The 27,400-nt window shown below is 36.1% G+C and overlaps 2 protein-coding genes across 3 annotated transcripts in view; both read left to right on the forward strand.

Moving 5' to 3' along the window:
- Positions 1-773: 773 nt before the first annotated feature.
- gdpd2 (glycerophosphodiester phosphodiesterase domain containing 2) lies at positions 774-22,513 on the forward strand. Its single transcript, XM_084430143.1, has 15 exons — positions 774-1,007; positions 6,439-6,653; positions 7,326-7,429; positions 7,565-7,658; positions 7,753-7,812; positions 11,662-11,760; positions 12,174-12,267; positions 14,886-15,025; positions 15,732-15,814; positions 16,785-16,944; positions 17,352-17,573; positions 18,160-18,308; positions 18,845-18,992; positions 19,146-19,228; positions 20,551-22,513. Exons 2-15 carry the CDS (start codon positions 6,579-6,581, stop codon positions 20,609-20,611), a joined length of 1,572 nt encoding a protein of 523 aa, XP_084286269.1. The 5' UTR covers positions 774-1,007; positions 6,439-6,578; the 3' UTR covers positions 20,612-22,513.
- A 1,826-nt stretch (positions 22,514-24,339) lies between these two features.
- The window catches only part of dlg3 (discs, large homolog 3), a 94,812-nt gene continuing 91,751 nt past the window's right edge, over positions 24,340-27,400 (forward strand). For both annotated transcript variants that reach the window (XM_084429657.1, XM_084429647.1), the window contains exons 1-2: positions 24,340-24,646; positions 25,702-25,833. In XM_084429657.1, the coding sequence (XP_084285783.1) occupies positions 24,631-24,646; positions 25,702-25,833 (148 nt within the window). In that variant the 5' untranslated portion in view covers positions 24,340-24,630. The remainder of the gene's footprint in view (positions 24,647-25,701; positions 25,834-27,400) is intronic.

A 27,400-nucleotide genomic window follows, 5' to 3' on the forward strand; every position in this document is an offset into this window, starting at 1 on the left:
AAAGCCAAGCAGGTGGTAAATGCAAGTTCTGCAATATTTCAACTGAAAATATAGTACGCTACACGTTTTCTTTTTGCTGCCCATCAACTACCTCTTCTTGGCAAGATTTGAAGCTGAATGTCACATTTCAATAAAACAATACATTTAGAAAATACAGTGTCTTGTTATAGTACTTTGAAGGTCCATGCTTATTTAAAAAAAGAAGTTTGATAAATTCTCTATTAATTATTCATATTCTATAAATAAATACTAGCCTACTTAGTACATAGTACATCCACAAAATGTGAACAGCATAACAAAAACATTTCCATTAGGCTACATTGCATTTTTGTTTACATTTCACCTTAAATTGCCTATATTGAAATTATTAAAAGTAACACATAAAATAACCCATACATTATTACATTGTAAAGTTGTCGTTTCATTTCGATTTAATATGCTCTTTTATTCTTTTCTTTCTTATTCCTTAATTATTACTGATTTTTTGTTTTGTTTGCTCATGATATGCCTATATGTTGTTATATACATCCCTATATTTTTGTGCAAATGTAAATAAAGGGATGAGTGAATTTGATTATTAATCTACGTACCAGGGGCTCTGTTTTAAAACGAGCTTCGAATGACGTTACACGTTATATTTTTTTGCAGCAGTTCGCAATAGGTAGGATATAGTGCATTTACAGCCACTATAATATTATACCGACGAATATTAATTTTGTGTGTCAGGTGGCGTCGCTTGATTAGTTAAAACACATTGAATGTCGCGCTCTGTTGGAGAGGAGTGGAACAGCCGGCTCTCTTCTCACCGCACTGGTGTCGGTGTCGGTGTCGCTCATGTAACAGCGAAGAGGAATGAAAAGCTCATTCATTGTTACCGCCTCATTAATATTCAGTCCGCGGTATTTAAGTCTCAACATGACTTCGCGTGCACAGACTGTTGAAAAGTGCTCAAGTTTGAGATACTGATTTGGATTTCACTATCAACTTTTTGTTACTTTTTCAGCAAGGTAAGGTAGCCTACTTGCAAAATTTTTCAGGTACTTGCAAAGTTTATTCTCTCGGACTATCTGTTCTGATCCGATGTTATTGAAAAACGTGTGATCTGAATATCGTCAGGTGTGCTTAAGCGTGTCATTACAAGTGCTTATAGGTTCTTTTCTTTTCTTCAAGTATTTAATAATAAAAAAATAAAAATTTTTTGTTGTTTATAGGTTGCAAAAATTCTGTTTGAAAATAAATTGAATTCAGGATGTAAAAAAAATTGCTTATAGGTGCATTCTAATACGAAAAGTTTTTTTTTTTTTTAATCATTATTAAATGTATATATACAAATCCAAGTAAACATTTAACAGAATCAAACATTTCCCCTTAAACATGGTTGATGACATGATGATTTGCAAAATGATTTTTTTAATAATTTTTTTTACAAATAGGTTACTTAGAAGTTACAGGCTGTTGCACTCAGAAATGTTTCCCTGAGGTTGTTGATGTTGAACCCTGAAGAATAATACCCTTGGGTAAAAAAACTAAATTACACAAAAATGCCCCATGATGTCACTGAACTGCAGTTCAAGATCTGTGGTTGTGAATACATTTTAGAATGGGTTGAAAGCTCTCACAGCCAATATGATGATACTTTAATAAATTAAAGCGGGACAACAAAAACTACAGCTTGTGTATCTAGTTTGTAATATTTTGTTACAGCAAAATGGGCAGATGTCTTTGTATCAAAGGGGTCTAGTTCAAGGTTAATGAAGAAAGTGAAAGTCAGTGGTCCCATGACTAACTGGTTATTTTTTTTATTTCACAACATAGTCAACACATGCACTGTGTTCACCAACATTTGCCTTGGTCGTTTGATTTATGTTTAGGTTTTACATAAAGCTTTGCATAGGCTGCTTTCATTTGCTTTCTTGCAACCATATTTATTTTTTTTTAATCTTTTTTTTTTCACATTTAAATGAACATTTCTTTAAATAAAAAAGTTTACTTGCGCTGAAGCACTTCGATAAAAGAGGTGTCATGTGTTAAATATATAGTCATCAAAAGTTTTTTTTTGTGTGGCACTTTTCATCAGTTTTGCTTTCTAATGAAAAGCACATACAGTAAAAGCCTGATGATGATGGAGTGGATTTGAGAAAGTTGAGCTATTGATGTGTTTCTTCTGCGTTTTACTAAGATCACAATAGCTGTGAAAATACTGCTTACCACATGTTTGGCCACTTTCTTTTTTGACCCTGTTGAAAATGGGACATATACTAGTCTTTTTTTTTTAAAGTCCTGTTATACCTGTCTGCACAGGGGTTATAATCTTAGCAACTGGAAATATTTGTATTGTGTCTTCAAGCTGCTGAATTCATTTCCTTTCATGTGCTCCTGCTTTTTCCTTAAAAAGAAAGTCTTTCCACGTAACTTTCTCAGCAAACTTATCTTACTGAACCTGTTAAAGGTGAACAACAGTGAATTTTCTTTTTATTATTTATTAATAAAATAATTATTGATAATCAATTATAAGTTTTTGAGATCACAAAAAAGCTTTTTCACAAAATGATGGATGATGACAGAGATGTGAATGCCAAATCCTCTGTAAAACGTCTGGTTTAGCAGTCGTACATGTTTTCAAATGGATTATACAGCCATGACCAAAAGTATTGGCACGGCAGTGACATGCATTTTGTTTAACAAAGTTTGCTGCTTCAGTTGTGATGTTGATTCACATTGTTTCTAGATTATTATGCAGAGTGATCAGGTGCATTTTAAATAATTGCAAAAAGCTGATTGGATTATAAGAGCCGACTTATTGCTATAAAAGGAGGGAAGCCATCGTCACTTTGCATCAAAATGGCCTCACGAGCAAAGAAATTTCTGCAAAGAATAATGCACCTGAAAGATCCATTTACCATATTATCAAGAACTTGAAGTAGAAAGGTTTAACTGCAGTAAAGAAGGCTTCAGGACGTCCCAGAGTGCCCAGCAAGTGCCAGGACCGTCTCCTCCTTAGGAGTCGGCTACAGAATCGTGTCACCACCAGTGAACCAACTTGTCACTAACTTGCTCAATATTGACAGCAAGGTGTCAGTGCATCTGCACACACACAGACTTTAGGACAATGGCTTTATGTCAAGAAGGACCGCAAAGAATCCAGACTGACATTCTGTAGGAAGAACAAGGATTGGACAGCAGAAGATTTTCTGATGAAGCCCCTTCCAACTGTTTTGGGTATCTGGAAAATCGACTGTCCTGAGAAAAAAAAGGGTGAACATTACCATGTATCCCGAGAACATCTGTAATGACTTGCGTGTGGGGTTGTTTTTCATCCAAGGTAGGCTCTCACAATTCAGCCCCAAAACACTGCCATGAATAAAGAATGGTATGAAATCGTCTTGCAAGAGCAACAACTCCCAATAATCCGGGAGCAAAGTGGACAAGCTGAAGCCCACAAATTGTGATCACCTCCAAGCACCAATAAGGCAAGAATGGATCTCCATTAGTAAGGATTTGGCCCAAACCTGATATACAGCATGCCAGTGTGAATTTCAGAGGTTATGAAGAAGGGACAACGCTGTAAAAAATAAATAAACCAATAGAGCTTTTGAAACGTATGAAATGCTTATTATTCATACTATAGAAACATTATATACTGAAGCAGCAAACTTTGTGAATTTGTCACTGCCAATACATTTGGGCACGCCTTTATTTTAATAGTCCCTGATAAATGAATATGCACTAAATTCAGAAAATCACTTGGGAACTTTGAATGAAAAGAATATCGACAAAATCAAAACTAAAGATTTATAAAGTTATAGACCTGGTTCCACTGGCTTAAAGGAATAGTTCACCAAAAAATGTACTCACCTTCAAGTTGTTTCAAACCTGTATTCATTTCTTTGTTCTGCTGAACACAAAAGAAGATATTTTGAAGAAAGTTTGTAACCAGGCTGCTTTAGGGCACCATTGACTTCCATAGTAGAAAAAAAAAAAAAAAAAAAACCTATGAAAGTCAATGGTGACCCAGAATGGTTCAGTTTCCTACAATCTTCAAAATATCTTCCTTTGTGTTCAACAGAACAAAGAAACGTATATAGGTTTGGAACAACCTGAGGGTGAGTAAATGATGACAGAATTTTTGAAAAGTTCAAAAAGTTTTTTTGACATTTTAAGAAATATTTTTGCAAGACCCCTTTGAATAATAATTCCTAGAGATCAGTTCATATTTCAAACAAAAGATAATTTAAAACAAATCCAAACTCAAGCCATGAACATGGCAAAGGAATTTTTGTCTGATGTTGAGAAAATGGCATCCATGAATTGGCCCAGGGTGGTTTTTAGTGTTGTGCAAACTGTCAAGTATGGCAACAGGTCATTTAATCATAAACACCTGCAGTTGACAAAGTACTTGATGCCAGATCTTAAATGGGGTTAAGTGACTTAAAGTGGTAGCATACCTCTACAGAGCCAAAACATCAACTGTTGACAAGCTTCTTTTCTTTCTTTGTCAAGCCAGAAGAACACTAGTTGCCTCAGGATTTTGTGATGCTTGTCACCGTTGGCAAAACGGCTGCTTATGTTACTTAGCTATTCTCTCAGTTTGCTATTCGCAGGAATTGCACTGACCCTGATATACTTCAGTCTGACAGTTTCAGAGTGATTGCATTGGGAATGTTTTGTCATGGCTTATGGACCACAACATCACCCTCTACCACTATGCTTTTTGATAAAGTAATGTTTACGCATTTGTGGAGTTTATACCTGGCTGACAGACAATACACCTGATGGAAGAGTGTACACCTTGAGATGCATGATAATTGCACTGTTATGTTTGCTGCGAAGATGAATCTTGTTGAGTCTTATTATGTGTTATTGTAAATGCTGTTGTATGTTATTGTCAGCTTTCCTTTTACAAAAAAAAAAAGTGTACAAATCTTGCTATTATTGGAGCTTTTTAGACATTTGAAAAGCAATAATGTAAAATACATTACAAATACATTATTGTGAAATATTATTACATTTAAAACTAACTTTTTTTCTGTTTTAATATATTTATAAATGTAATTTATTCCTGTGATGGAAAAGCTGAATTTTCAGTAACAATTACTCCGGTCTTCAGTGTCTCATGAAATTATATCTTATTTTTATCAATTTTGAACAGTTGCGCTTTTAATATTTTTATGGAAACCATATTTTCTTTCAGAATTCTTTGAATAAAGAGTTAAAAAGAACTACATTTATTTGAAATAGGAATCTTCATAATAATGGCTGTCACTTTGATACATTTTAATGTACACTTGCTGAATAAAATGATTCATTTACAATAAAAAAAATAGCCAAAATTTTTAATGATAGTGTATATATAATTTTAGTTTTGTTGATTTAATGTTTAAGCCTTTAGATTTAAAGTTCTTTAAGGTCAGGAGAATCATGCATTCATCCAGGTGTATCCAGTGTTTTGACTATCATTGATCATTACAAGTGTAAAAATACTTGTACACAAGCACACTGAAGTATTTTTTAATTACATTTTTGTTCCAATATGATTTCCCTTCCTGTTGTGCTAACCATCGCCTCGCGGTTGCCTTTAGCACTTAAGGCACTTATTGCTTAGACATGTTTATCTGATCATGGGTTTCACATCCATTGAACCTAAAAACAAAAACACGCCATACAGGAAAAGTATTCATAACATTGCAGATTATATTTCATTGTGTGCACGCCCTGTCAAAACAGGAGCAAGATCATTTTTACTTGCTCAGAATAATCTTTAATATCTCATGTCAGTTTATATAATGTACAGTATGGACACTCAAATTACTGTGTTCAAGCATTAGGCAACATTTTATTATATGAAGAGTTCAGATGCAAAAGCCTCTAAGTGCCATCTGAAATTTAAATGATCATTTTTATAAAGCTTGTATATTTAAGTTCAGTAATTTCATTTAAATGACAATTAATAGGTAATTTGCATTGCCATTTAAGTGAAATTATTGAACTTAAATATGCAAGCTTTATAAAAATCATTCTAGAAGAAAATTTCAGATGGCACTTAGAGGCTTTTGCATCTGACCTCTTCATATATAGTTCAAATATGTTATTTAATACATATAATGTGCACAGCTGCAGCACTGAACTTAAACTGGGGCAGAACATTCCATGGTTTTATTAGAAATGAGTGATTGATATGAGATATTTCTCACAGGTTGTCTTGTTCTGCTTCAGGGCTTTTGAAAGCCTTGCCACTCCTTTATAATTACACTTAACCTTTCCATACTTGCTCTGTCCTCCCACTCCCACTCTCCCACTCCCACTCCCACTCTCTCACTCTCTCGTAATTTACTTTTCCTGACTAACTAAGCCAGGCATTGTGAACTCAGCTCTGTTTTGAACTAAAGAACAGGTTTCCTTGCAAAACTAACATCTTGTATTCTCTTCTCTCCTTCTCAGGTTCAGGTGTGAAGCAGTGAGTCATTCATATCAAACACCTGCACCAGTATAAATAAGGGTAAACCTCACTACCTACCTGACAAGACCCCAATTCATCTGCATACTTTCAACTGGAATCATTTGATGTGGAAAAAAACACAATGATCTCGATTGCCAAAACCTGCCTCAGAGGGATCTACAGTTGTCATTGGAACAGTGATAAAACAAGACAAAATGTGAGATTTTATTCACATAAATTACAATTTTCCTTGACACTTTGAATTTTTCAATCACATTTTTCCACGTGGTAAAATAAAGTTGCACATCAAATATGCATCCACTCTCTCTTAGTATGATTTGCAGACATCTTTTCAATTTATTTAAAAACATATTTCAATTTTGTTTGCACAATCAGTTGAGAGAGGCGGAATAGTTTACCATAATACATTTAGAACAGAATCAAAGAAAATTGTTGTCATTGAATGCCTCTTCAATGAGAAATTATCATGTAAATGCTCTTTCCCTCTAAGTGAGTACAATACAAAGCTGTGGAGACTGATGATGATCATAACAGGCAGAAAAGTATTTTAAGCCTTTTGATGTGTCAGAAACAATTACCGCTGCATTCAGATATTTCTTAAATCCTGTGTGGAATGGACTAGAATTAATCAACTACAATAATAACCACATGGTTTAAAGGTTGGCCCCACTTTCGAATATTCAAATCAGTAAGCGAAACTCGACGTGAGAACACGATGCCCCCAGGCTCTCATCTGTTGCTAAATCATCACTTTGAAACATCACACACAAACAGGGGGAGTGATCAGGGAAAACTATTATTTAATTCTTTTTAAACCGGATAAAGAGAAGAGCTTAATGACTTAATCTTGTTTTGTCTTTGTTTGTAGAGGCCATGCTGCTGGTTCTCTTTTCTGTCTTTTGTGTCCATACTTGCCCTGAGTTGGATGTACGTTTGCTTTATTGCCTTCAACGACCGCACCGATGTAAACGAGTGAGCAAATAAACAATTCCATAATATGCAAATTATATGATTATAATTGTAAATCCACTGGCATGTTGCTTCCCACTTTGTTCAGTAATAACTGATTGTGTCATTGTGCCATATTGCTTCATTTTCCTCTTGCAGCCTTGCCTTCGAAAAATTGAAAACATGGGTGAACTGGTACATGATAATGATGGTCATTTCTGCTGTGCTAGCCACTTACTGTCTACTTCTACTGGTAAGAAGGAGGGAATAATGCGAACCAGATTGCTCAGTGGGTAGCATTTGTAAATAATGGTTGTTCAAATGAAATCATTCTTCATTTATTTCAGGTATTTGGATTGCTACATTTTGTAATTGGAGAGCCCCTGAATTTGCACTGGCTGCATAAGGTACTCTTATTTAGTTATTTTTTTACTTTTTGTATTTGTTGTATGAAGGTCACATAGTATGAAACTTTTAGCCATGTCTTAATTTTCGCAATTCATTTTATTGATTCTTAATAAAATCAATTTATTATAAACAATAAAACAAAGAAAAAATAAATACATTTTGTAACAAAATGCTTTGTGCTTTTAAATGCTCTAATATCAGGAGAGTTTTATATTAATCGCGACAGGTAGAGATCCATCCCTGTTAGATATAGATCCGGGTCGCTAAAGACCTGAATATGTAATAATGATTGGCGAAACATTCATGCATTTAAGGGTTAATAAACAAACTGAAAACCACAAGGAACACCAAACACACTAACATCCAAATATCGACTGACAAAGCACAAGAGAAAAACAAGGGCTGTATACACAGGACTAGACAAGGTAACGGGAAACACCCGGGGAGACTAATCAAAGGGGAAAACTACAAAAGGACAACAAACATGGCACACAAGACAGGAAATATAACAAAAGTCCTTAAAAAAGAACTTAGAATGGCCTCTCTGGCTGAGAGAGAAACAGGCTGGGAGTTCAGTAATAGCCTCTGTGATCTTAACAGGGCAGGCAGGGAGTTTGGGGATGACTTCAGTGGTTATTTCATGTCAAACAGGGAGTTCGGGGATGACTTCAGTGGTTATTTCATGTCAAACAGGGAGTTCGGGGATGACTTCAGTGGTTATTTCATGTCAAACAGGGAGTTCGGGGATGACTTCAGTGGTTATTTCATGTCGAACAGGGAGTTCAGGGTCGGCCTCCATGGCCATAACGGAGCCATCAGAGGACACAATGAGTTCGCAAACTAATTCTGTGGCCACAACAGAGCCTGCGGCCATAACAGAAGAGTCAGCCACCTCAGGAGAAAGTGTGCAGCCCAAAGACATAAAATGGCAACTGCCATCAGGGAGTGCAGAGGCCGCCAGGCTTGAGAGCGCTGAACTGGGGATCCAGGCTGCTCGCGCCGACATCAGTGGCCCGCCACAGACATCTGGTCTCAAATGCCTTGGGCCTGCCGTTGTAGCTTCGGGTGCGGGGGACGTGACCACTGGAAACTCTGGCGTGGCGGCCATGATGGCTGAGGACTCTGCAATGAGTCATCACAGCTGGGGCCTGCAGTGGGCCAAGCTCCGTGACCATTGGAGCTTGGGTTGTTTAGCCCACTCTTCAAACTCACAAAATATCTCTTGAGGACTAGCATATGAAAGTTGAGTTCTGAGGAGCTCATTGAGTCCAGAACAATAAAACGTTATGAGTGTATTTTCCAGGAAGTGGGAATGAAAACTGAGTCAAAAAACTCACAGGTGTGGTCCTCAAGAGGTCGCTTGCCCTGGCAAAGAAGAGCAAAACAAACTCCTGCTAGAGCCATAACTGGTCAGTCTGTAATGCAAAGAGTATGTTTAATAAACAAGGATCGAAGTGCACTAGAGTACATCTGAAGCAAGTTCAAACCAGAAGAAACACAGGAACATCCCAACACCGACTGACAAAACACAAGAGAAACACAGGGGATATACACAGGGGGTAACAAGCAAAACAAGATAACGAGGTAACGGGAAACACCTGGGGAGACTAATCAAAGGGGAAAACTACAAATGACAACTTAACAGCACATGCCAAACTGCGTTTTTGTACCCTTGAAAGGCACTTTGGGAAGGGGACGCCATTTAAAGGAGCATTCCAAACGAAAGTGAACAACTGAATTCCTTCTACGAAAGCACTTCCACGTGTCCGTTAGCGAAGGGAACATGCAATGGTCACTTCAAGGAAGTAATTTAATTTATTCATGGTGTTGTTCTGCCCTTTGGAGTTAGTAGGGCATAGGGATGCTCACTTCCGATTGGAATTTGCCCGGCACACAAGACAGGAAATATAACAAAAGGAAGTATAGTGGGGGAAATAATTTGATCCCCTGCTGATTTTCTAAGTTCGCCCACTTACAAAGAAAAGTCAATAATTTTTATGGTAGTTTTATTTTAACGGATAGAGACAGAATATCAAAGAAAAAATCCAGAAAAAAAAAAACACATTAATTGATTTGATTTGATTTGCATTTCAGTAAGTGAAATAAGTAGTTGAACCCCCAAGCAAAACATGCCTTAGTCCTTGGTGGAGAAACCTTTGTTGGCAAGCACAGAGGTAAGACATTTCTTGTAGTTGGTCACCAGGTTTGCACACATCTGAGGAGGGATTTTGATCCACTCCTCTTTACAGATACTCTCAAAATCCTTAAGGTTTCTTGGCTGTCGCTTGGCAACTCAAAGTTTCAGCTCCCTCCACATATTTTCTATAAGATTAAGGTCTGGAGACTGGCTAGGCCACTCCAAGACCTTAATGTGCTTCTTCTTAAGCCAATCCTTTGTTGCCTTGGCGGTATGTTTTGGGTCATTGTCATGCTGGAAGACCCAACCACGACCCATCTTCAGTGTTCTGGCTGAAGGAAGGAGGTTCTTGTCCAAGATTTGATGGTACATGGTCCCTCAATACTGTGAAGTCGTCCTGTACCTTAGCAGAGAAACCACCCCAGAGCTTAATGTTTCCACCTGCTTAGATGTTTATTGGCAAACTTCAGACGGGCTTCTACATGTGCCTTCTTGAGCAGGGGGACCTTGCGGGTGCTGCATGATTTCAATCCATTGTGGCGTAGTGTGTTACCAATGGTTTGCGTGGTGACTGTGGCCCCAACTGCCTTGAGATCATTAACAAGCTCCTCTCGTGTAGTTCTGGGCTGATCCCTCACCTTTCTCATGATCATCCTTACCTCATGAGGCGCGATCTTGCATGGAGCTACATACCGAGGGCGATTGATTTTTCATTTTGTATTTCTTCCATTTCTGAATAACCACACCAAAAAAAAATTCCTTCTCACCAAGCTTCTTGCTAATGGTCTTGTAGCCCATTCCAGCCTTGTGCAGGTCTACAATCTGGTCTCTGACGTTTGACAGCTCTTTGGTATTGCCCATGGTGGTGGAGAGGTTGGAATGGAAGATACAGATTCTGTGGACAGGTGTCCACTGACATTAGGACATTAGGAGTACTTTCTTAAAGTGACAGGACTATTCTGTGTTCCACATGGGCACATAACCAATCTGTGGGAGGCCGATTACAGATCAAATTCTTATTTCACTTGATCAAATGCTAATCAATTTACAACCTTTATATAATGTGTTTTTCTGGATTTTTTTTGGTTGACATTCTGTCTCTATCCGTTAAAATAAACCTACCATAAAAATGATAGACCCTTCATTTCTTTGTAAGTGGGCGAACTTACAAAATCAGCAGGGGATCAAATAATTATTTCACCCATGTGACAGAAGCCGTTCCACAGGCTGTCCAACTTTAAATCAATGAGAACATTTTAATAAAACAATATTTTTTTAAATGATAATAAAAAACATTGAATATTTTTCATAAATAAATAAATATTTTTTTGTGCAACTTTTATTTAAAAATTAATTATTTAAATTTACATTTAAAATTTAGGTACGGCTGTTCCAGTGCTTATTTTCACAGAAACGAACAATTTAGCCCCTAATAAATGTTTAGTAAGCTGTATTTTGTTAATTATTTGGAAAGTGTAGAAATAATATGTGAATATGAATATTAAGATACATAAAATGCTAACAAAGAAACTAGCATTAAAAAGACTCAGGGCCAAATATGCCCATAGTTGAGGAAAGTATTTTATATTGGTTACCTTTTAAAAAAAAAACTTTGGTAATAATTGTTAGTCAGCTTTAAGTACATAAAGGTAGTTCACCGCATGTTAATGAATAATCGGAAAATGTTAATATTTTTCTGTTCTCTGTTCAGGTGTTTCTGTTTTTGGGTCTCCTCACTGTTACTATTGGCACAGCTGGAGTTTGTATAAAATGGGAAAAAGAGTGGCAAACTGTCTATATGTCATTTCAGGTATGAAATTGAAACCAGCCTTCTGCCATTCAACATTTCAGTATTGGTGTTTTGTCTCTCTTTTGCGTTTTTGTAGCAGGTTCTCATTGTATTCCATGTTATCTTTTACATTAAAATGGCAGTGTAATATTTCACACAGAGAGAAAGCATATCTGTGGCGAGCAGGACGAGGACGAGGGCCATGAGAGATACGAGACCGTTGCGTCACGCAGGTGTCCCTCGTTATCAATCACACCACCGGCCGTTCTCTCACGGCCCTCGTTCCTCGTCCTGCTCGCCACAATATCCCTCAACATTATGTAACATTATACTGTATTTATCATAGAACTGACACTCAGGTGCCTGAATCTCCAGTTACACCACTATTGTTGTACTGTATGGAGTATGAAAATCCCCTCTTTGGTTTCCCATAGGCCACGGCTCCTTTCCTGCATCTGTGTGCTGTAGTGGCTTTGACCTTGATCAGCTGTCTCGTGTTCAAGAGTTATCATAAAGCTCAAACAGCTGGTTAGTAGTGGCTCCAAAACAGCTTATAATCAGGGCCGTAGCTGGGGTATCCGGGGCCCCGGTTGTTGCTGTGTTGTTGTGGTTCCCCCTCTGTTGAAATCTAGAATCGTCACCACGTTTCGCACAGCTAGCAACGGCCCTGCTTATAGCTTATAATACCTTAAAATTTTATATTTTCTGACTGTACTTTATCTTGTTTATTTCGGCTGTTCACCAAATAGATAAAAACATGGACATTAAATATTGATTATATTATGGGGCTGTTGAATGCTTGAATCTGATTGGTTGACGGGTGTATGCAATTTATAAAAAAATAAATAAAAAAAACACTGACCAAGGAAATAAATATAGCCTAGTTAACAATATGATAAAACTGTCAAATTATTTTCATGTTTTTTTGCGAGAAAATTAGCCTACGTTTTATGTAGCTACAGGAAGTGCATAGCCTACCCAGCAAACACATTTACATTGTGGCAACGTCTGTGGCACGTTGCATTTCTGCCATGGCAACGTCGCTGTCTACGTGCTCGCAACATTGTAACAACGTAGAATGACGTTCTGACAATTTTTTTTTTTAATGCTATATAGGCCTATAGATATCCCCCATTTAGCATTTTATGTTTTGAGGTAAATTTTTAATTAGTCAGATGTTAGATAATTATATAGATTTATTAAATATTGTTTATCCTTATTATTATTTAATGGGGCTATCAGTAAATTAACTTAATTATAATCAACACCTGCAAGTGTACACTTTGAAGAGTAAAAATTACAGAAGGTTACGTTAATTCAACTTTATTCAAACTAACTGCTTATATGGTAATCAAATTGCACTTCCAAAAGTCATACATTTAAAAAAAAAAAAAAAAAAAGGTTATACAAATTTATTTTAAGTAGATTAAAATTAAAATTGTTAAAACAAAGATCAGACCATTTAATGAACAAAACCGGTTCTGTACATGGCAGACAGTAGCCTATAGTCGAAAGCCGAACGATAAAGTTCGGTAAACGGAATCAGTCCAGGAAACATCCACAAATCCAGAGGAGCAAATAAACGAATGAGACTAAATAGCAGACAAATGAAATGAAAAACTAAACGGTGCAAGCGAGGCTACATTAGTCACATTAGAAAATGAAATTGTAGGTTGTGTTTGAATAATTACTTATCTTATTTAGCTGAGGTAAATAAAACGCAATACTCACGTATCCTTGCTCGATGAAGAACGAGACAACACAATGAGCCCAGTGGGCGGTTGAAATTTAAAAGTCTGATTTTCGCGCTTCAGGGCAGTGACGAGTAGGCTACATAATAGTCCAGTGGTTGTCAAGACACCATTGGCACAACCTTAAGCAATGGCCCTGAACGGTGGTTTAATGTCAACATTGTGACAACGTTGTAACAACCTTCACCACACAACGTATTTATAGCAACCTTTTGGCCATGTTGTTAAAACGTTGTTAGAAGGTAGGTACGTTGTGCGAACGTTCTGTGTTTGCTGGGTAGGCCTACTGTCTTCTGCTCTCTCTCTCTCTCTCTCTCTCTCTCTCTCTCTCTCTCTCTCTCTCTCTCTCTCTCTCTCTCTCTCTCTCTCTCACACACACACTCACTCAAACGCGCACACATGGGTCTACAGTATGGACACACAATCGCCGGTACTGAAACGTGTTGTTTGCTCTGCTCTGATAATTTTATCAGTAACGTTAATAGTTTAACAATTTAAAAGCTACAAGACATTTCTCACTAGCAGTGTAATAACGGCTCTGTTCTTGCAGTGGTAATTCACACTCCGTTACTAGCTCTAAAATGACGTTTTGGAATTAGAAACGGACACTCAGGATTAGAAGCGTAAGAAATTAGTCCTACACACAAGAGCGTTTTAATGACAAAAACTTGACAAATGTCTTGAAATACCTCATCTGATCTGATGTAAGCGGAATAATTGACTACGGGCCGTTGAATTATTGAAAAATAATGCACATCCCAAGTAGGCTACGGCCACAGCCGCGCATTCTTTTTCTAATATTTCAACGGCCTGTCGTCAGTTATTCCTTAGCTTAAAATATTGATTTAAATATTTTTTCAGTATAACTTTAAGTCGACATGAAACGGAACTTGCTAACAGAAATTCCCTGTTGCTGTTGTAATGTCTATATAGGAATGAAACAGATTTTCATAAAAACTGTCGGGCGAGACTTGTCCTTCAGGAATTGATTGGAGCGTTTTAATTTGCTAATTGCTGCGATATTGGCAGGTTGCTGCGGGAAGGGTTATTTCAGCTCTCTCGCTGGAAAAAACACGAGAGGGTCTGCAGTGTGATACGAGAGAGATGAAAGTAGGCTAGTGCCAGTTTTAATTACCCGGATGAGCAGAGTGACATTGTTAGGAAAATATCAGACCTCTGAATGCCTCGATTGACCAATCAGAATTAATCAGAGAGCCGTGCAATAAAGCATTATATTTGCTGATGACATATTAATGAAAGTTATGATCAGGTATTTGGTGTAAATGTGAAAGTTAACACTAATGATGCATACATGTAGCCTAATTATGCTTTTATTTCCAAATTTCAGAATGTTGTAGGCCTACTGAATATTTTTGTGTGTTTTTGCCTGTGTAGCTTGTAAGGTTTTTATAATGATGACCTTCATGTTCGTGTCCGCTGCTGTGTTCCTGTGTCCTCTTGCAATCTGCTCTCCGTGCATTACCAATAATCTTCCCCCAAAACCCTCCCTCGTCGGACATCGTGGCGCTCCAATGGTAAGTTACAGTTTCATTTTGAGACATAGGCTACCTTTTGTTAACATGTATTAGCTCATGTTTACACTGGTGTGCCCGTCAAAATATTGTTTTTGCTGTTTTTGTTCATGTCAGTGCTGAACTACAGGATGATTTTTACATTATTTTATTAGAATAAATTAGACATGCCTCAGGATGAATCATCTGCTGTAGTTTCTGAATCCGTTTAGGATTATGATGATTATGGCATAGTTCCCAGGTTGTAAGCTATTATCACGGGGGAATGTATTTCACTAGCATGCCAGTCTGCTCATAAATGTTGGAACATTTATCAAGCATAAGTAATTTATAGATTGAATAATCACAATGAAAACATACAGTTATTACAAAACATGTAGTCCTCATTCAGAAATATAATTTTAATGGCTGACAGTGGCAGACACAACCTGCTAAATTCCACTGGCATGAAAGGTGGAGGAGATGTTTTGACATCTGAAGCTACAGGTTTGATCTTCCTGCACTCACCAGGAGACTGGAGGTTAAATGTGAATAAAAACAGAGGCGTGTGAAGAACTCATGCTACAGCTCTGAATTCTTTTTTGTTTATACATGACATGGAAACCTGAACATATTTATGTAGTAAGTTAATGGTTCTTTCTGGAAAAAAGTGATTTCTTTTGTCATTTTAAAACATATTATAAAATGTGTGTGTTAATTATGTATTTAGCTGGCTCCAGAGAATACCATGATGTCATTCAGGAAGAGTTTGGAGTGTGGCGTGGTGGCTTTTGAAACAGATGTGCAACTCAGGTAAAAGGTTCAGATTCTGTTCAGAAGCACTATAGACACTTGCTAGTGTGTGTGTGTTTGCAGAGGTGGACAGTAACAAAGTAGATTTACTTAAGTACTGTACTTTACTTGAGTATAATTTTTTCTGGAAACGTTTTACTTTAACTTCACTACATTTGAAAGACAAATATCATACTTTTTACTCCACTACAATTCTGTCAAGGCCCTTGAGTAGAAAGCAGTAACGTCAGTCAGGGGATGATTTTGGTTGCAGGCCAATGCAGGGGTTGCATTTTGGTTGGAAATGAAAGTCAGATTGACGTCAGAACCTGACTGATGTTGGTACTGATTTACTTATATTTAATTTTCAACCACAATACGTCTGTCCAACGTTGGAGATTAATGTTAATCTGGCATTGGATTCCTGATTTTCATTTTCATCGTTGGGTTTGGTCTTCTAAATGCGAATTTTGTCATTGGTTTGGAGCACACTAGCTTATAGATAACAGTAAGGCTAACATATTCATACTAAAAGCCAAAAAACTATAAATATGGCACTGTTTGAGAGAACAGCCATTTGGGTGTCCGAAACCATCGTGGACGTTATTGAGTGCACTTATTCAATCTCACATTCAATCCCACTACTGGAACTGTGTTCTAGAAATAAATGTTATATTGATATGAGGGTAGGTAGGCAGGCATAGATTCAGAGGCATAAGGTACAGTAAGTATTACATACAACAATGCAACAATAATAAAACAATGCATTGACATTTACTTTTGATACTTAAGTAGGCCTACTTAAGTAAAAAACGGTCTTTACAACGTTTACTTGTAACGGAGTAATATTTGACCAGTAGTATCTGTACTTTCACTCAAGTAAGGAACTTGTGTACTTTGCCCACCTCTGTATGTTTGTGTGTGTGTGTGTGTGTGTGTGTGTGTGTGTGTGTGTGTGTGTGTGTTAATACACTTGTCTATCTTTTTTCAGCAAGGACATGAAGCCTTTTCTTATGCATGACCACGGTAAAAACTTTCTGCAACGAACAACTGATGTGAAGAAGAAATTTCCAGGTCGAGATGGCGACACGCACACTAACTTCACATTTCAAGAGTTACAGACGTTAAATGCAGGCGAATGGTTTTTAAGAGTGAGGACAAAGATTTTATATTTATAACATCTGTATTTAATTTAATTTAAGTTTTCATTTATATATAATTGTATAACACATTTGATACAGTAATTGCTGTTATACAACAGTAGAGTAGAAATAACATTTATATATTACAGTATATAAAAGATTTGTTGTAAAGGCAGCTACTGTGCAGTTGCATTTGGAAAGAAAATATCTCACAGGCACCATAAAAAGAGGAGGGAGTATATGTTTTGGTTAGAGATTTCTAGCAAAATAACCTTGAACTGAACTGAGGTTGCAGCTTTATCCAGTGAGATAAGATACAAAAACAATTCTTCCACTTTGCATTTGATGTTCAGCTGGTCTTTTTTTGTGTAATGGAACATTTTTTTAAAATGAGATCTTTTGTTTTTCAAATACAGACAGATCCACTTCAGTCAGTGTCATCGCTCTCAGAGGAAGAGAAGAGAGAGGCTGACAACCAGACAGTACCATCTCTTTCTGAGCTCTTGCTCATGGCCAAAAAGCATAATGTCTCCCTCATATTTGACCTAAAAAATGAGAACAACTCAACAGGATTCCACAACAGCGACTCCTACTACATCACTGACACCATCAAAAAGTCAGGCATCTCACCAGACAAGGTAATATTGTCGTACTGTATACAGCGGGGTCCGAAAGTCTGAGACCATTAGTGAAAATGGTTCTGTGACCATTTTCTAATTTAATATATTTTTCCATTAAGCTTTCAGAAATGTCATAATTTCTTAGCATCCCTTTTTGTCTTTTCTCTGTTTTAAATGTGACAAAATCTTAAAACTTATTATTTATATAGTATAGTACTATTTTAAATGAGCTTTTATGTTTTTAGTTTTCTTTCTAATTTTAGTTTAAGTTTTAATAATTCTGTTACATTGTGGTTTTTTTTTTTCGTTTTTATTATTTAAAATATATATATTTTATATTTGCGTATTTCAGTTTAGTTTTGGTAATTTTAGTACTTCAACATAAAGTAATTTTATTTCAGATAAATAGGCAACCTTTCATTTGAGTTTTTGATCTTTTGATCATTTGATCTTAACCCTAAGGCCCTAAAAAACATTCCTTTTATGAATGCTACATGTTGTTATAAAAAGCTCCGTCCAAAATGATCAATGCTATTCTTTTGTGTGTGTTTTTGTTCACTTTTGCACCATTAAATGTAATTTTAATGCTGTGTTTCACTTTCAGATATGGTGGCTTCCTCGAGAATATAGACACAGTGTGAGAAATATCTCACCAGGGTTCAAGCAGGTGTATAATGTGGTAACCGAAATGAATGCGGATGGTGGAAGCTTCCTGAATATGAAATATAGTTCACTGAGCGCTCATAAAATAAGGTGAGTGTAGGAGGACTGGTGCAGCTTATCTGACATGCAGAGACATGATGCTGCCACTGCTGTTATGATCTCCCAGCCTTAGGGATCATTCTCACAGGGTTTTACTTTCTTACAAAGATGACAGAAAGGCTGTGAAAAAGTATGTGCTGCTCTATTACTTAAACACACAAAATGTATCTAATAATGATTATAGTAGCCGGAATGCTGATTTGCCAAACTTCAACACACATGAAGATTTATGAGGCCTTTTCCAGACACTTTTTTGTCCGGTTGGGTGCAACTGTCATTTCATGATTTTACCTGACAGTAAAGAAGACATAATAAAATTGAACAAGAAAAGCTTGACTGATGAATAAGACTGCACGTTAAAACGGCCCTGCCCCTCCTGTCTATTGTGCAGAAAACTGGCTTGTTGCGACCTGTCGAAAAGGTCGCTGATGTGGAGCCAAAGGCAGATGCATAGAGAAGATTTATGTGGGGTTTTTTGTCTGTGTTTTTTTTTTTTTACATGCATTTTTGTTTATTTCGCTGGACAGTGAGCTGCGGGGGGAAAATGTGTCCGTGAATCTGTGGGTTGTGAATGAGCGCTGGCTCTTCTCATTACTGTGGTGCTCTGGGGCCAGTTCAGTGACCACCAATGCCTGCCACATCTTCAAAAACATGTCTAAGCCTGACTGGCATCTGGTAAATCTGAGCCTATCTTTTCACCTATCACTGTCTATTGTGCCATTAAAAAATAAGCTGTTTTCCCCCCTCATTTATAATTCACATGGGCTTGTCTGAATATGTAACGTCTGGAATCCTTTGTGTGTTTTTGTATGCATGCAATAATGAAAGGAGCCTAATAAGTACATGGGAATATGGATCTCGGCTGATGTGATATCATTGCTGTTGATGTTTGGGCTGTTTCTTTGGCAAAGGTAAGCAATGAAACTCTGTAATACACTGTATAGTATAATGCAGTTGATTAAATTACAGTCTTTTGGGGATAATTCAAGTTTTACGGATATATTATAATAGCTTTAAACCTTTAAAGATGTTGTGCTTTATAATTATGTTTAAGTCCCCTTTAAAGTTAATAATTTTATCTCTTAAAATTCATCTTTGATCACCAAAATGACATGTAAAAATGTTTTATTCATGCCTTAAAATAGCTTGGATGTAACTCTACACCCTTGCTTTATATAGTATACGTGGACCATAAATATGCAAACCTCCACTCAAACTCATACTATATTGAACATACTTTTTTAGCGGTTGTGAAGTAATTACTTATTCAAAATAAATATCTATACGAGAGAGTATGCGATTTCAGAAACAGCCTGTCTTTTTTTCACTGCAGTTTTAAGGAGAAAATACTCAGCAATGGTGTTGACCTAGGAATTTGCACATGGTTGGTTTTAAAATATATGTTTTAACAACATGTATAAAGACATGTATAAACAACATTAAAAACTTGAGTTTCACCACAGGGAGTCTTCAATTATAATTACAAGTTGTCTTGCCCACATGCCAGTAAAAACATCCTCAGAGAAGAGATGTCACTACAAGAGGAAGTTATTTTATTTAGCGTAAAGATTATGAGGCCACATGAATAAAAAAACAACAATGATGAGCACAGATTTATAATGAATACTACATTCCATGAAAAAATAAGAATTGTCATATTTGATTTCATTGTGACTTTAACAGATAGATTTAATACCTTTAAAATTTTGTAATTGTGTTTTTATATTAGTTTCTTTCTAATATTAAGTGTATTTAACAGAATTTCTATTTTTAATTGTTGCTCTATAATAAATGTATAAAATGTATTAAAAATTATGAAACCAGACACCATCAGTTATTTTATAAATATAAATGTTTAGTTTATTATAAATGGTAAGTAAAATTGACTGCAAGGCAAGCTAACTTGTTACCAACTTAAGGCTTATCCAACTTTTTCCCAGTAACTGAAAATTTCCATCATACACAATGTCAAAATTCATACCACCACACAAAATACAAAAAATACAAACCTACTGCTATTGATTATTTATTCATTCTTTCTTTAATGTTCTTTTTTTCAGGGCATTTAACACATGTTTTAAGATTAATAAATAAAATAAAATAAATTCCCAAGTAGTCAAATTTGCCCCTAATTGAAGAGTTACTCAAATTATGTTGGAGCAGTGCAATGCATGTCAACCGGTCTGCTCAACAACAGATTATAATGGGCATTTTTCTCTTTGTTTGTGAACAGGAAAAGGAACCGTGTTTCTCGTCGAAATAGAGAAGAACAGAGAGGAGTCCCCCTGCTTTAACGCTGAAAGATGTATCCATATCATGAAAGGGCATTTCCTTGTTTCACTTTTTGAAGGATTGTATATGGTCATCAAAAATAAAATCACATCATATTAAATGTGTAATTCAGGAAATTCACATAATATTTTTACTTTTATTTAGTTTGCATATACAATGTATTGATCAGTTGGAATGAGAATTTATATATGTGATTTAATTTCCTCATTAGGGCAGCAAATTGTGCAATGCTGCCACCCATTGACAAATGTAGGGTAAGTGTACTGTAATAGATTTTCCCTAAACCTAACTATGTACCTGGGTCTCGTCTACAATCGACGTCCCCTAACGTCTGCAGTCGACGTTTAGTCTATCTGGGTCTCGTCTACAATCGACTAACTTGCTTCCCTAAACTAACTTCCTTGCTGCGCAACAATGATCGACAAACAGACTTCAGCAAATGTCCTTTAAATGCTTTAATCACGGCCGGGAGAATTCCCGAGCAGTTATCAGGGAATCTCTCCCAAGAAAAATCAAGGCCGGAGGATCTCAGACAAATTCCATTGAGAATCCCACCAGTGAACACGAATACAACAGTTTTTGTTAATTTGTTAAAATGCAAGATTTATCTCTCATCTGAAAATGTATTAATTAGTTGATGTACATTTTAGAATATAAAATTAAGATATTTTAGGAATAAAGTCAGAAGTCTGGCATGGGCTTAATTGGTACTTTGGCACCATTTAAGCCCGCATGTGTTCCAAATTAGCCCACATCATCTTTGATTCACAAAATATAAAAATAATTGATTTTAAAGAAGTAAAACATCAGTATATTTATTCAGTGACAGTGAAGTATTAAAAAAAAATCCTTTTGCTAAAGTTTGATTAGAGCCCTGGGTGGGATGGGTAGATGTTAGTGGCCGGTGGTCTGGTGCCTTAAGTCGGCTTGACTGGAGTTGTAGCTGGAGTCAAGCTGGAAGTTTGACTGGGTGTATCTCGGGAGCCAAGCCGAGTTGTGGCTCCATACCCTGGGCTTAGGGGGCCCTCCTAGCGGGCCCCCCATACAGGAAGTCTGGAGCCTTAAGTCGGCTTGGCTCCTGAGTAATGCCTGGTCAAAGGTGGAAGTTTAACCAGGTGTATCTCGGGAAGGAAGCCGAGTTGGGACTCCAGACTCTGGGTTCATAACAATAACTATACCACTAAACCTGTAACTGTATCCAACACTAATTAAATAGTTATAGTTAGACTAATATAAAGTGGGACCAAAATGTTTATACAGAAATATATTTTTAAAGATTTTTAAAATACAGGCATATATCTGTAAATACAGGCATTTAAGACAAATTCAGAAATCATTTGTGCAAGTTTAACTGTATTGTTGTTGTGTGTGTATTTTTCTAAATGTATTGGAGATCAAGGCTGGTTGGCTAGTACAGTTGACCCGTACAGGGTTTATTTTGAGATCATAAAAATGAATGTTTGCCCTCCACATTCATTGATTCTTCCAAGATATCTATGCCACAAAAAAAAAAAAATTGTTGTAAAAAAAGAGAAAGTGATATTGTAAATATATGAATGTTATAGTGTGATGAACCTTGTTTAATTTTTTTTGTACAACAACAAATGTGATAAATTATGCCACCCTGCTAACATACATCTAATCAATCAGTATGGGAATTTCAATGACTGATTCTTGAAATATTACATTTGGTTCCCCTAGCCCTGAATATATGGATGGCATTATAAAAACAGGCAAATTAAGGAGCACAACACCTACATTTTAAATATCCAGCTCCCCACTGGTTATTTAAAAGATTGTGAAAATGTATATTTTATCATCAATTATATTAATCATCAAATAGTATCCAGCAAATTTGTATTAAGTGGTGTTAGTTTGGTTTAAAATAAATGTTTACATCTTCATTTGTTGCGTCCTTGTTGGCATAACAACTTTAGCTGTTTTCAGACTTTTTGTTTAACCCTTAAACAGGCAAGAGTAGAAAATGATAAACAACAAATAATTTCATGTCATTTTTTATATCATCTGGACTTAAGTAAATCATATCCAAAAGAATTTTTGAAAAATGTTATGTATTTTGGATTTTATGAGTTGTGACTCCCAGATCACATTGCCTGTTTAGGGTATAAAAAAAGGACCAAATCTATAACTGTAACTGCCATTGAATGTTTAAAACAATTATATCCTATACTTCCACTCATATAATGTTGACATATTATATATCATTGGAAAGCTTACAAACTCAAGATTCAGCCTGTGAAAACCGTTTTGAAATCGGACCTTGCGTTACCATAAAAATGGTTAAATTTTTTTGGTAAAATGGTAAAAAAAATGTTGGATTTAGGTCAGGCTGACTAATTGATCACAGATAACTTGAAGCAAATCATGTGACCAGCATACTCAAAACAGACAGGCTGTATCAGTTTAACCTGTAAATTTGATAATTTGTAAAAAAATAAATAAAAAATAAATAAATAAAAACTCACAATACAAAGATTGTTACAAAAATGAATACAAAGTTAATCCCTTTTTTATACCCAAAAGTGGCAATGTGACTCAGGTGTAACATATATTTCAAAACGTGCTAAATAACAACATGAACAACATTTTTATAAATTTTCTTTTTCAGCGCCTTAAGACAATGTTCATAATTAATGTTAGCAGTGTTAGTATTATTTTTTCAAAAGAAAAGTAAGTTTAATATATATTTACTTATCTCAAAATCTTAATGTCCTGCACCACTGGCAGACATGTTGGATTTAGGTCAGGCTGACTAATTAATCATAAATTTTTTTTAACAAATCATGTGACCAGCATACACAAGACAGACCAGTCTGTGATAAATGATAAAAGGATTTGATGAAAAAATCATTCTTACGCCCCCCAAAAAAGACGACAAAAACTATGTTACACCCAGATCACATTGCCAGTTTTAGGGTTAAAGGAAAAATTTTGTGACTTTGAATATCTGCATCAAATGATAATGGTTGGCCAGTTTCCACTGTATGCCATAGCCTACATTTTAATGTGAATTCCTTGTTGTTGGATGTTGTTTCGTAATTACATTGTTATACAACAAATGCGATCTTTTTATACAGTCCCAACGCAAACGTAAAGCTATGTGTCATCAAGCAACTCACAGACTGAACGTCTGGATCTGGAGCGGAGCGACAGAAAAGATGAACTCCACTCCGGATTTTCATTTGCCTAAAGCGTTCATAGAGGCGAGAAAAAACCGTTTTTTTTTGTGGAAAAACTTGAGGCTCCTACCTAATCACGCTAGTTATTGATATAATTTGTTTTCCCTTTTCTAAAAAAAACCCTCTTTATTGCTAAAAAGGGCGACAGACCCACTTGAAGCAGGTTCACTCTTTCTCCACTAGGTGGCATGCGACACTTCGGAATAATAATTTCCATGGCCAAACTTGCATCACCCCTTCATGGCAAACAGGGTGTTTTCCGAAAGACTGACGAAATAAATGTCAGGTAGCCTATATTTGAAGTGATCATTTATACCCCTTTTTTTTCCTTCCCTTTTTTCTTTGCTAGCCACAAGTTCACACATATGATCACATATGATTAGCGTTCGCCGTTATACAATAAAGCTGCATGTTTTTCCACCATAAAGACAGACACGCTTATTTATCCACAGTTTACATTTGGATGAAGGATGAGTAAGACCCTGTTACAGCAGACCGCCCCCCAATTCCCCTCAAAACTTCCCAAAGGCAGATAACGGGAAGCTTCACACTCTCACTACTACCACAACACGCATCTCCTGCCAACTGCACTAACTTACTCCCGTCGTCAATACTAGAACTTCCCAAAGAAACAATATCGTCACTGTGGGGAAATTACTGCAAAACTTTTAAAAGTCTGTTCGGAGACAGCTAGAAAGGGACAGTTGACCCCGAGAAGGATTTTAAAGCGTTGTTATTTATTTGGAGAACTAGGCTAACGTTAGTCGAAACGTTTTGGATTTAGGACCAGATTTCAAACTAACTGCAACAGTCTTCACATCATGGTCCATAAATATGGTAAGTTCCGTTAAAACAATCAACTTTAGTCGTTATAAGAAACCGATATCATATAACAGTTAGGCTAATGCAGATGTGACAGTAATTTCCTAGTTTTTAGTTCTTTTACACTTTTCTCGGTGTCGATGTGTATTTTCAAGAGAAGTTTCTTCGTGTATTTTCAAGTGAAATTTCTGTTAAACCCACATGGGAAACAGAAAGCATTAGTCTGAAGTGGGATTATGTACTTTTAATAAAAATCCGCTATTCTTTACAGAAGTTCAATGAATGTCAAGTGTATCGACACCATGACCCTGTTTAACCCATCACAAACTGTGATGTTTTTGAGGAACCTCCTACCTCTATTAACCTCATATTCCCTTCAACCAGCACCTGAAGCATAGGCTATTACAAAAATAATACTTAAAAATCTATCAATATCAACACATTACGTACCAAAAAATAAAACTAATAAGCATTTACTTTAAAGAAAGACAATACACAAGCACCATTTTCATAAGTGTTAGCTTTTAAATAAAACACACACATTGTTATTGTAGTGTTTATTGTATACAACACGTGTGCACTTTAATGTCCATATAGTTAATGTGATGAACTATACCTGTGTGAACAAGGGGAAGTCAAACTATTTAATTGTGAAAATGGTTAACTAATTTCAACGCTATTTGTTTTCTAATGCATTTTAAGTGTAACTTTAGTGTCCAAATAATTTTGAGGCCACTGAATGGTCTCTGTTAGTCCACAAGAATAACTCACTAAACAACACTCAAGACTAAATCATTAATTTATTTTTAACTGTTAGTTAAACAATTGTTGTTAGACAGCCCTGGTTGAGTCAAACATCTGGCTTCTCACCCCTTCCAGGGGCTCTTATAATTATAGGCAAGTAATGTAAGATTTCACGCATCTGCCTTTTCGGTATTAAACATACAGTTTGAACGTCTAAAAATGTCTTCAGACGGTCACAAGGAGAATGTAGGTAATGGATGAAAAAGGCATTAAAATGATTAGGAGTTGTACTGAAATAGTAATGCTTGTCCTCTCTTTTATATTAGATACTAAAAGAGCAGTTGGGCTACTGAAACAGTACCAGGCAAGTTTGACTAGCCCAGAGGAACAGGCCCTGAAGACCAGCGTGGAAAAGGTCTCCACCATCTTTGGCAGTCATCTTTTTCATGCTCTGCTGGGTGAGGTTTGTTTCTGTGTAAACTGTAATGGATCTCAAACAAATAATGATTAACTGTCATTATATAGGGCTGTGCCACTTGATTCCAGCACATTCCATGCTGAGCAAAATCTTTCCAAGAAGTCGTGTTACTGTTAGTTTTTAGTCCTTGGACCAATCACCTCAATGTCCTCCTTCGCATTAACAATGGCTTTAGGATGTAATAGTTGTGCCTAGTAAACAAACACAATATTAACTCTACCTTTCAAATTAACTTGCACCTTCTGTGACTTTTACAAGTTTGTTATTTTGACATTAACCAAGTTTTGATTTATTAGATTAAGTCACGTAAATAGGTTCTTTCAGTATAGAAACAAAAGGTTGTCTGTTTTTTAAATGAAATCTTGAATGAGCCATTGCTGTTGTCTCCAATGGCTTGATCTTTAACATGGATTTGAGAACTCCACGTATACAGTAAATTACAAAATGTTTACCAAAGTTTGTGCCACTGTTCTCATGTTACACAACGAATCAGACTTTCACAACCCCAACTGATTTATCAATGCTGTGGATATGTTCTGTCATATTTTAATGATGTCTCACAACAGCCAGAAAAAGAAAACATGCAAGTAATAATAGATATCACTGTTATGCGAGATGCATCTAACTAAAATAAGAGATTTCCTAACTTATTTTTAGTTTTTGTCCTGCAAAGGAAACAAATTAGTCCCATTATGAAACGGTTGAGTGGTTCTCTTAATTACCAGGCCCAGTGTTTAATGAGGCATGCCTGTTGCTGTTGCTGTGATGCAGAAGTGTAGGACCACAGGGGCTGTGACCAAGACATGGGGTTGTGTTGCCATGGGACTGTAGTGAGGAGAGGGACAGGTTTCCCCCGATCTTAACTCATGAGTTTTCTCGTATGCCGGTGGTGATAGGCTTGATAGGCATGATAAGCTTATTATGAAGTATACATGATATTGTTATGCATGTTTTGGTCATTCAATAAAGAGCTGGCATAGAAAATAACAAAAATTTTATAGTTATAGGGTAAATTTTATAGCCATTACTCCAGTCTTCAGTGTCACATGATCCTTCAGAAATTATTCTAATATGCTGGTTTGCAGCTTAAGAATGATTTTGTCTTCTTATCAATGTTGAAAACAGTTGTGCTGTTTAATATTTTTGTGAAAACTGTGGGGGTTTTTTTCTGGATGCTTTGATGAACAGCATTTATTTAAAAACGAGTGCTGTCAAATTGATTAATCACGAATAGTCGCATCTGACAAAAGTTTGTGTTTACATTATGTGATCAATTTGTATATATTATATATAAAGTATGTCTGTATGTGTGTATGCGTGTGTGTGTATATGTACATACACACACACACACACACACACACACACACATATATATATATATATACAGTATATATGTGTAGAAATATGTGTGTGTGTGTGTGTGTGCATACAGTATATACACACACAGACATACAATATATATATATAAATGTAATAATATATATACACACATATATATTATGTAAGCACAAACTTTTACGTTAGATACGATTAATCGCGATTAATCG

Source organism: Rutilus rutilus, assembly GCF_951802725.1.
Source record: "Rutilus rutilus genome assembly, chromosome: 14".
Taxonomy (NCBI): Eukaryota; Metazoa; Chordata; class Actinopteri; order Cypriniformes; family Leuciscidae; genus Rutilus; species Rutilus rutilus.

Excerpts from the sequence above, each read along its gene's own strand:
- gdpd2 (XM_084430143.1), top strand. The coding sequence starts at position 6,579 with ATGATCTCGATTGCCAAAACCTGCCTCAGAGGGATCTACAGTTGTCAT. Across the intron at positions 6,654-7,325 it reads GTGATAAAACAAGACAAAAT|AGGCCATGCTGCTGGTTCTC; the intron begins GTGAGATTTTAT and ends CTTTGTTTGTAG. Across the intron at positions 7,430-7,564 it reads GACCGCACCGATGTAAACGA|CCTTGCCTTCGAAAAATTGA; the intron begins GTGAGCAAATAA and ends TTCCTCTTGCAG.